Source organism: Hordeum vulgare, chromosome 3H (assembly GCF_904849725.1).
Source record: "Hordeum vulgare subsp. vulgare chromosome 3H, MorexV3_pseudomolecules_assembly, whole genome shotgun sequence".
Classification (NCBI taxonomy): domain Eukaryota; kingdom Viridiplantae; phylum Streptophyta; class Magnoliopsida; order Poales; family Poaceae; genus Hordeum; species Hordeum vulgare.
The window spans coordinates 330,255,440-330,266,362 of record NC_058520.1 but is presented as its reverse complement, the minus strand read 5'-3'; the positions used below and the strand labels follow the sequence as shown (position 1 = coordinate 330,266,362).

At 43.3% G+C, this 10,923-nt stretch overlaps 1 protein-coding gene across 1 annotated transcript; it reads left to right on the top strand.

Annotated features, from left to right (window-relative positions):
- Positions 1 to 8,140: 8,140 nt before the first annotated feature.
- Positions 8,141 to 10,604, top strand: LOC123443760 (UBP1-associated proteins 1C). Its single transcript, XM_045120285.1, has 6 exons — positions 8,141 to 8,308; positions 8,426 to 8,500; positions 8,890 to 9,017; positions 9,548 to 10,001; positions 10,079 to 10,192; positions 10,291 to 10,604. The coding sequence occupies exons 1-6, from the start codon at positions 8,222 to 8,224 to the stop codon at positions 10,360 to 10,362; spliced, it is 930 nt and encodes a 309-aa protein (XP_044976220.1). The 5' UTR covers positions 8,141 to 8,221; the 3' UTR covers positions 10,363 to 10,604.
- Positions 10,605 to 10,923: the final 319 nt, after the last annotated feature.

The window sequence follows — 10,923 nt, the reverse complement described above, 5'->3', positions numbered from 1 at the left end:
CTCACTCATGCGCACCCGGGATCAACTTCCCGGTCGGTCACCCATCCAAGAACTACTCCAAGCTGAGCACGCTTAACCTGAGAGTTCTGTTCGAATGGGCTCCCGAAAAAGAAGGAATTCCTTATTGATATGAGTAGTCTATCATCCCTAATAAGCCAGGCTATCACAATATGGTACCACAAGTAATATAACAACCCAAAAAGCAATAAATTTCAACATGAAAGCATGATGCAAAATGGACGTATCAATGTCACACACGTGCCTTTGGATAGGGATTTCTAAGTTTTATGAACTGAAAGTTGGCACTAATATTACACTGCACCTAAAAGAGCTTGCTCATATGATGAATGCTATGTTTCCCGACGATATCATCCATCCAGATTTTGTTCGAAGTAACTGTTCTTTCAAGTATCTATATGTTAACCTGCGTAGCAATAACAAAGTAATCGTGTAGTATTTCAGCAACCAATTCAAATTTCATTTTCTGAATCTGTTAAGTCTATTCCTACCTAGTTACTTCTAGTTATCAATACACTATCCGTCTTCCCTATTCTAACTACATAATCCCTATCCTCCCACTGCTCTACTCATGTTAGAAAGTGTCGCTGCTAACGAGACTCCAGAGGTGGAGGACGAGGCTGACAACAATCGGAGGCGGGTCAAGACAAAACCGCAAGCACCTCTGGCAAGCCTAGACTTCATCAGCAACCTCCTCGATGATATGTTCGTAGTCATTGACGGTGTTACAACCGGCATATCTCGGGTAGGATGAAATCTCCTTATCAGTCTGGATTCCAACAATAATTATAGGACGACCGAGGAGTCCGACCCATAGAAATAGGTAAGAAGCCCGAGGACCCCTTAATCCGGGGCTCCCTTAATCATCACCCCCTCCTGCCAATCAAAGATGGTGTGCGAACAAGCGTACCCTCCTGACAGTGGAGCCCCCTATGGCGTTGCACCCCTATTAGCCTCATCGACAAGCACATGATCTACAATGGTTATCGCAAATGTTTGGATGCATTGTCCGAGAACCTTGCCACGCACCATGGCCCAATCACAGGATTACCATGGGCAAGTTCCATCCCAATGGCAAGGACTAAGACAAGCTTGACTAGGGGTTCTTATCAACCGCCCTAAATCATATGGAGTACCTTACTTTTAATGATGGGCATATACACTCGTTGTCACCCTCTGCATTGCACCTCGTGCCAACACTATGCATCATCGGGTTCATGAACTGTAATTTCCCCTAGATTAACACCAGACCCGCTCTTTTTCTCCCTCGACTGAAGTGCCTCGAGCTCATCGTCGTCTGCATCCACAAAGACGACATTGAGTGCCTACTTCGCGGCATGCTATGCTTGAGTACCTTCAGCTTTAGGAGATCAATGTACTTAGTAGCCTCCACATCCCCTCCACGAGTCTGTGATCAATTTGTGTGTATTGTTGGTGCTGCGACAGGAGATCACACAAGGTGAATCACCAAATGGTCATTGTGGATGTCCCTTTACTTGAGAGATTTGTTGTGGTCGATCAACAAGGGCCAACAAGAATGAGCGTCATTTATGCACCAAAGTTGTCAGTGTTTGGCTACTTGCCTGCTAACATTCCGAACTTGTTATTGGATCCATAACCGTCTAGGTACCAATCGTCTTCTTCTCCTTGAAACTAACATTTTTTATATATTTTCAAGATGTATGCTCGTATGTCATCCAGAAAATGATTCCGACAAGATCGACCCCGTATCTGCGGATAGTGAAGGTCTTGACACTAGAATTTATCGGCCCTGATCTGGACCAAGTTTTCACATTCCTGAGATGCTTTCCTTGCCGAGAAGCTATATATCAAGGCAATGATCATTTCTTGTTAAATCTTAACCACAAGGGAGTTCAAATTTTGAATCCCTGAAAATCAAAAGGGTTTCTTGTGTGTTCAAGCACTAATACATTCTCTTCTTTTGCAGATGCGATTAGGCCCAGTAGTGGATAATGTCATCCAATATATTAATCACATTGAATTCATTGACCTCCATCTCTCAGTAATTACTTTGAACTACTACACAAGGACCTTACCAGATATTATATTCTCCAGGTTCTTTGTTCTGAGAGCAAGTGTGCTAAAGGTAATGAGATTTGCCCTATATTTATTGCACAAAAAAGAATGGTTTGCTAATCAGCGTTGGCGACTACGAAGGAATGGAAAAAGGCTGTGTAGAAGATCAATTTCATTTTGTAACTTGAGTTGACAAACTAATCAGAAGTTCTTATGTCAAGCCCATACATGATATGTTACTGGCGAATCCCTTTGCAGAAATATTGAAGTGGCGAAACTAGTTGTAATATCAGTTTGAACCTCTCATATGTTCATGTTCACCTGATTAGCGCGGACGTCTAGAGATGCATGAGAAATTTTCAGCATAAGACGAATTTCATTTGTAATATCAGTTTGAACTTTGTAATCTTTGAACTTGAGCCTTGTAATGCTAGAATTTGAACCCTTTGTAATATTTCTGTCATTTGTGATACATTCATCCAAATGGCATCATATGAGACTCATATATTTGTAGTACTATTTTTTCCTTAATATGCAATGGACGATTAATATCTGGACCTTAATATGTAATGGATGATTAATATCAGGAACCTAATATGCAATGTACGATTAATATCTCGGCCTTAAGAAGCACAACTGTGACCACAAATACATAGAGGGTTTCCTGCGCGGCTCCAATGACGCTCCCAGTGGCTACCGACGACGAGCGCCAGTTCACCATGCATGCCATAGTGCATAAGCACAAAAGGTTCACAGAGCTCTCGTGATGTACACCAACCATCCGATCTAGGTGGAGAACTCCATCTACATCATGGAGTTATTGCTTGTCGCGCACAAGTACAAAGAGGTCGGGTTCGAACTTGATTCCCTCTTGGCGCTCTAGTCTCACGTTCCTCCGAACGCTCCACTCTCGAATCCTGCTGCATGCTCTACTCTCAAACCCCTATGCGCCCGCTCTACCAGTGGTTGGTGCTAGTCCACGATCATGTTTGGGGAGCCATATGCACGCGGTTGTGTCGTGCGCGTTGCCACTATGCAATTACGTGTGCCATGATGGAATCACGGGTTGCGGAAACTGCCATCCAGAAGTGCTAGTTTTCCAGGACATCTGACCCCCATTTATACCCATAACCATTAACCATAGTATCTTCAACCTTTCGATCACGCCTCACAACACAATAAGCACACCCACGATGACACATACATAGATGATATCTAGCGGCGCTCCAATAAAGTTCACCATGTATCATGTGGACACCCACGTTAGGAAGACGGACCTCAAGGTGGTGTACACCAACGATACTGCATGGTGGAGGACTCCATCAACACTATGGAGTTGTTGCTTGCTGAGGATGGCAAGTACAAAGTGACTAGCTTCGACCTCGCATATATCGATGGTTGTGCTAGGCATGATCAGAAGGTTATTGTTGCCTAGTTGTGCATGCTCCATCACGTCCTCATCTACCACTACTACATAGCCATAATGCCTTGCGAGCATTTCACCAGGTTTGGCAATAGCCCCGACTACAAGTTTGCTACGATGGACACCATCAATGATCTAAAGGTGCTGAAGACTTCGGGCTTGGCCTACCAGAAGCTTGTCAATATCCATGACCACTACAAGGTGTGGGGTAGAAATAAGGACAAGGAATCCCTGGTTGACCTTGTCATGGCCATCGTCGACCCCTACTACGGAGATGTGAAGGCTAAGTACGAGAAGAATAAGATTCTCTAGCACAAGGCTTGGGTGAAGTGACTGGATGAAGATCACCTCCAGTCCCTGGCCAAGGATGCGTACACATGCTATGAGATGTTCAGGCGTATCGTTGACATGAGGAAGTGGCTCCTACTTGAAGACGACGAGTAATCAGCCACAAGCAGAGCAGTGGTGGCAAGCGTCATAGGAAGTAGATGATTTGATGATTGTTTCTCATAGTTTATTATGCATTTAATAGTTTATTGAGGTGTGGCAATGTTATGTGTGTAGTCACTATGAATTTGTATGCTTAATTAGGTTATGCAATCATGTTGTTATGTGTGTAATTGTTTCTTGAGGTGTGCCAATGTTATGTGTTTTTTCATTTATGTATTTGAATTTTTAATTTGGTTACACAATCATGTTGTTCTCTACACAGAACATGGATGTGTGTGCACACTGAGAAAATCGCATCGCATACATATTAAACTACCGAACTTGTCATTGATGTGTATTCATACAAATTAAATTCTAGCAGTTCTAATGTATTTATAGAATTTATGCTCTTCTTGAGAGTTTCATCGTTGAAGAACTTACCGAGTGTGTGCAAAAGTTTACTCTACGAAGTGAGAGGTTGGATTCCCTCCACCTCTTCCTCCACGAGGTTTTCTTCTTCCATGCACACTTGTTCATCCATGATAATTTGTTCTTCATGATCCCATTTTGTTTCCTACAAGTTAGTTTGATGTATATATAATAAACGTTCTCTTACCATTTATCGCAGTCATGTATCTAGGGGTGCTATTAGCTCTTGTTTTGCATCCTTCTTTTTATCCTTCCATAGATCCTGCAAAAGGCTCATTTCTTTCGAGGTGGTAACCTCTCTAGAATAGGCATAACTAAAGAATTATCATGGAAATCATCTTTGCAAGCATCGTGAACATGATGCAATTTCCTATAAGCACTACCGAAAACCATATGCATTTATCCCTGCATTTCACATGTAATGTAAAACTTCATCGACGCCATAATAAAGTACTAACTAAAGAACTTCAATACTATCATTGCGTTTATCACTCCTGTTATATTTTGCTAGTATAGGATCAACATTGTACTTATATTGATAAGCGTAATGCCCTTTGGTTTTACACTATTTGCATGTTACAAAGTACTCATCGCATGTAATTAGTGCCCATTCTTCGAGTAGTGTTATCCATTCTTTTATCTTCTCATTGTTGATAGCCAAAGGTGGTTCTGTGTTTCTCCTATCCTTCATCATAGATTTCAGATTTTCTTGCCTAGATAACTCAGAAGACATGATGAGCATATGTTTTTAGAAACAATTGGGTTAAAAGCAACAAACAAAAATAAACTAAGTGTGAACGAGAAAGTAATAGCCAAGTGTTATGCTCCCTGTCGACGGTGCGAGAAAAAGCTTGATGGACTTCAAGTGCACATGGCTATGTAGCAATTTTGTGATAAGTAAGGTTTGTCGATCCCACACGGAGCGAATAGGATGGCACCAAAATCCCCGTAGTTGTGTTATCACTAACAAAACCACACTCACACCCAAAGTGGAGTTTGGAAATAACTCACTTAAGTAAGCTACAAGGGAAAGATAAAAAGGAACTAAACTAAACTAGATAGAATGGAAAATAAATACTAAACTAAGGAGAGGAAACGATCTAAAAGAAGTATGTGATGTTTTAGATGATATTTCTGACATCTGGGTATAGCCTCATTCGGCTCCGACATAGAATGGAGTTCAGCTTTATGACTGTGCCATTGTGGTTAAGTCCGTATCTACATCATAGGACAGGGGGGGTCTACTTTTGGTGGGCGGTCCCTCACACGACATTATCTCTCAAGACGTGCTATATTGAGATAACTCATTTATCATACTTCTTGTCCCATACCCGAGGTGGCTAACACAAGGATATTAAGGTCCTCATGATTTGAGGACCAGACGAAAACATTAAGTTCTATGGTCAACCCTGCTCCTAGAGTAATTATGTTCTCCTCAAGATATCTGCACTTGTCACGTCACATGTCTACCAGTTTGCACAATCCTCTATCTACTTCATGTGTGTCCTGGGGAGTTGGATGTCTCCAACTACGCCAATGGATAGGACATCTCCCGTTACTAAGTTACTGAAGGTAAATAAAAAACACGAAAGAACACACATAATTAGACAACACATATCAAATAACCACTTACTAATCGATCGACCCATATCCAAAAATTACTCAAATAACATCACATAAAGAGGGGTTCAAAAGTTGTTACAACCCATCACAGAGACCGTGATGGGGCAGGAATAAGGGGTGATGATGATGGTGATGGAGGCGGTGCCGCCGCTGTTGATGGTGGTGATGGCGCGATGGCGGCGACCCATCATGAAGGCCACGAGGTAAGCCCACTCTAGTATGTTATATGCCTTCATCATGTCTAACTTCAACGCACAATAGTTGTTTGTCTTGGCCTTACTTATATTCATAAAATGTAGACATTCATATGCACGTATGATGTTGTCAGTTACGAGCCACCCTAGAACGGAAGTTGATTGCTCCTTTGATATAATATCCGACAAGATTACTTTCAACCTGTTTGCAACAACCTTCGATGCAACTTTGTATATGACATTACATAAGTTGATGGGACGAAATTGGGTTAAGAGAGTTGGGTTCATCACGTTGGGAATGAGCACAAGAACTGTATCATCAACACACTCGGTACCTTCCTCCCCTTGTATTATTCTCATGAGTGCCTTGGTTCTTTTATTAGGAGGGGAGGGGGATGATACTTCATCACCGCAAATATCCTAATGCCATTGAAAGAAATGCGTTGGGAAGCCGTCAGGCCCACGTGCCTTTGTTGTGAACATTTTTTTATTTTTGAGCCATCTTTGATAAAAAATAGTTGGACGTGGAGTATTTGAGCTCGAGCTCAAAATGGTACTTTCCTAGTTATGAATGGGTTTTGATAAAGGCGGCTGCTACAAATTAGTTGGATGATTTTCTTAGAAAATCATCCGCCTAATTAGCTGTCTGATATGACACCGATGCTCGTCGATCTCAGCAAGGCAGACTTGAGTCTTCCTTCCTCTAAACCCATTCACCACACGGTGCAGTTCACCACCCACGTCTCCTGTGAAGAAGGCGACATTGCGGAGCAATACAATGCCTCGCCGTGATACATGCGCCTACGACATCTCAACACTGGAGCCACCGGTGAGCGTTGCATCGCAGCTCTCACAGCCGCCCGCGGTCGTTGCAATGCAGCACCGGGAGCCACCGGAGGGCTGCTATATGGAAACACCGAGGGTGACATCTCCGACGAAGCTTCATTGCAACCTTTGAAGTTCCGACGAAAGCTTCATTGCAGTTCCTGCAAAGCTTCACTACAGCCCGACGGAGTCCGTTCCAACCCCATTACAGCTCCAACGACCGGGCGACGCTCCAATGCAACCTCGATGGCGTGGAAAAAAAAATCTCCAACGCAACACCTCCCGCGTACGTGCGGTGTTGCAGCACCGGTGGCGAGTGGCGCTCGCCTCCGGCTTTCATGGTGCCTTGCAACAAGGACAACGAGCAGCCGAACCTCCCTCATGTATGCTTTGTTGGAACACGAGTGACGCATGGCGCACGCCTTCGAGCAATGGTGGTCCTCCCCCATGGCGAGGTGCACATAGCTCGTGGTCACATTCGCCCTCGCTCGTAAAAAGAACCCCTATTTGGGTTGGGTGCTGCTGGTTGTGCTGGTTGTCGTCGATCCCGGTGTGCAGCAACGACCACTGGTGGTCAGCGTCGCCATGGGCACCTCTCTCTCAGATTCAAACGAAAGAGGAAGTGGGGAGAGGAAAAAAGATGAGGGGGAAAACGAATGAAGGAGCAGGTGTATGAAGGAGATAAGCTCGAGGGAAAAGCGGTGACCTCTTTCTCTCATGGACACGTGTCGTGGAGGGCAACCGTTTACATGACATTGTTTTTTTAGCAGAGTACAATCGAAATCGTTCACATACACGATCGTACATTCACCCCTATGAACGCACACACGCACACCCTACCCCTATGAGCACCTTCAAGAGATTAAGCCGGCACATCATCTTGAAATTGACGAAGTCGTCACTGACGCCTTCGTTGTTGACTTGAACTCTCGTGGGTAAGGATGCCACAGTCCTCCTAACCATCCAACCACGGATTGGTTTGCATATGACATTGTTTTCATTCGGTTGATTTTAAAGGTTTCCGTGTGATAAATACTCAACTTCACCAGCTCGCGAAAGCCCTGGCCCAAGATGGTAGACGGGCCCTTGGGCCATTCCCGAGGAAGAATGCTCCACCGCAGCCGAAAAAAAACCCTGGCTGTTCGCCCTTCCCCTCTTCTTGCCTCGCATCGCCTCCCCGCAGCCAAAAACCCTACCGCACGCACCTTGCCGGTCCGCCGCCAAAAACCTCCGGAACGCCGCAATGGTTTGGTTTCAGTGCGAAGACTGCGGCGAGAACCTCAAGAAGCCCAAGCTTGCCGGCCACTTCCGCTCATGCTCCGCCTACAAGGTGACGCGCCGTCTCTCTCTCTCTCTCTTCCGCCTCCACTTCACTTCGCGTGGATTTAGCTTGCTTATTGGGATACTGACATGCAATTGTGCGACTGTTTGGTTCGGTTCTGTACAGCTTTCCTGCATCGACTGCGGTGCAGTCTTCAGCCAGGACACCATCCAGGCGCACACCCAGTGCATCTCCGAGGCCGTGAGTTCCATTGCTTCTCTCCCTGTTATGTTATAAAATTTACTCTTCTGTTATAAGTTTCGAATGAAGCGTGACATTTACGGCCGTAAAATTTGGGTAACATGTAAACTGTGGTTGCTGGATTGGGATAATTAGCGTGTAAGGTTGCAGCCTTTGGGGGCGATTGGGTGTGCCTTCTGTATTTTTGTAGATTAGGTTTCTTAATGTGAATTTCTATGTCGGCCTGTCTGAATCCCCAGTTTCTAAACCACGGAAGGGTGTTAGTTCATGGCACAAATCAGTATTTTGAATGGGTTGTTCAGAGTGTGTTCTCTGTAGAGACAATGGAACAAATGCTAGTTAAATATTGGTCCTGTAGGTACTCATTTCTCTGATCTATTTCATTTCAGGAGAAGTATGGTCCCAAGGGACTGAACAAGCCATCCAGCAATTCACAGGGTAAGCCAGACAAGCCAAAGCCAAATGCAGATGTTGATATCAATGTTGGGTTGTCGACACGCCCTCCTTGGCTCTGCAGGTATGCTAACACGATCCTCCGTATATGTACAATGGTATTTGCAGGTTCTGTAGTAAAAGTATGCTCCATATTTGTATCTCTGAACTAATATATTCAAAATCGTTTAAGTCTATATTATGCTTAATTCTTGTTCATAACTTGGGTTTGTTGTGTACTGTTTGTCACCATTCACGAACAGTTGACTGGAATATTTCTCAAATACGTGAGTGGTAAGCCCGATGTTTGCATAATAAAGTGGTGCCCCTATAGAAATATACCAAATAAGACAATGTTGAAAGTTTTGTAAGTCCAAGCTGTGAAACTTCTTTATTATATTTTGTTGATTGATTGTATTAGCAAATGCCTTTCATGATCACCCAAATTTGGGTACCTTTTCATTATGGAAACTTCAGATGTATAGAGCACTCATTTCCTTGCTGTTTAGATAAGAAATTCCTTTTTTGGCCATGAAGTCAGGTCGTTTCAGCCTAAGCAGTCTCAGTTTTCACTAACATGTCTTCTACCATAACTATCCCGGCTTTGCATCTCAGCCTATGCAATACAACTACCACTAGCAAGCAAACTCTCTTGGGGCATGCTGATGGCAAGAAACATAGGGCAAAAGCAAAAGCCTATCATGCTTCTCAGAAGCAAGAAAATGGAGCTGAACAAACTCCAAACGACAAGGAAACTGGTGGAGCAGCAACAACGACATCTACACAACTAAATGCCGGCAAGGGTGCTGACGGCGAAAGAGATGCTGACAAAGATGTTGTGAAGAGAAAGAGAACAGATAGCATAACCTCAGAGGAGCCAGATAATGCAAAAAGACAAAATTTATTGGACTTGAAGACTGGAGAGGTGATACAATCTGAAAATGGAGAAGCGGACCTCAAAAGAAAGAGCAAAAATGCTGCAGAAGAACTGGTCAATGGTACCAATAATCAAGACATGAAGAAGCAGAAAATCAAGTGGAAGAAAATTATTACGAAGATACTGGAGACGGTAAAGCTATAGGCAATCTTGCTTTTTAATTTTCTGCTGCTACCTGGTGTTACACTTAAGCTGATGTTTTCTTTCAGAAATCGGATGGAGCTATGAAGTTGAAGAAGCTACAAAAGCTAGTTATCAAGGAAGTTTTAGAATGTGGTCTGTTGAAAGATAAGGAGCAGCTGCATGCTCTGTTGATGGACAAGGTAATTAGCATGAAATAGAGAATTACAGTTTAATACCTATTTTCTCCTAGTCTGGACTCTTGCTCAGTGATGCAATGATACTGTTTGGTTTGTTGCAGATAGCTTCGAGCTCCAGGTTTTCTGTGGATGGGAAGAACATTAGATTGGTGGCTAAGAATGAAGAATCATAGTTCCTGACATTTTCTTGTGCTCTAAAATGATACATGCAGTATTATTTTTGGAGCTGTTAATTTTGGTTTTGTTATGTGCCTGTATCGTTTAGAAAACTGTTCCAAGATACAGGAACATTGTGTTTGATGTTTACGGAACAGTGGGACCAAACCGATTTCGTAGCTCCACATGCTGTGAACTTTTATTTTTGGCGAGGCAACTCTGCAAATTGACAACTATATATGCAGTCAGGAAATGGGAACTACCTGTGTTTTGGTACCGTCCTATCAGTAACACAGCTCAGTCTAGTCTCTAGTGTACCTTTGTAGAATAATACTCCCTCAGTAAACAAATATAAGATGTTTCATTAGATCACTAAAGTATGTAAGAAGTTATAGGTCATTACTTCATAGTGATCTAAGATCACTAAAGTATGTAAGATGTTTTAGGTCATGAAGTGTTTTAGGTCATTACTTCATAGCGATCAGGGAGTATGTGCTTGGAGTTGTGGAGGATGATGGCTATTGTTCGTGTCTATGGAGTAACATGTAAGCGATCAACCAGCTCAGTCTAGTCTCTAG

Excerpts from the sequence above, each read along its gene's own strand:
- LOC123443760 (XM_045120285.1), top strand. The coding sequence starts at position 8,222 with ATGGTTTGGTTTCAGTGCGAAGACTGCGGCGAGAACCTCAAGAAGCCC. Across the intron at positions 10,002-10,078 it reads TTACGAAGATACTGGAGACG|AAATCGGATGGAGCTATGAA; the intron begins GTAAAGCTATAG and ends GTTTTCTTTCAG. Across the intron at positions 10,193-10,290 it reads ATGCTCTGTTGATGGACAAG|ATAGCTTCGAGCTCCAGGTT; the intron begins GTAATTAGCATG and ends GGTTTGTTGCAG.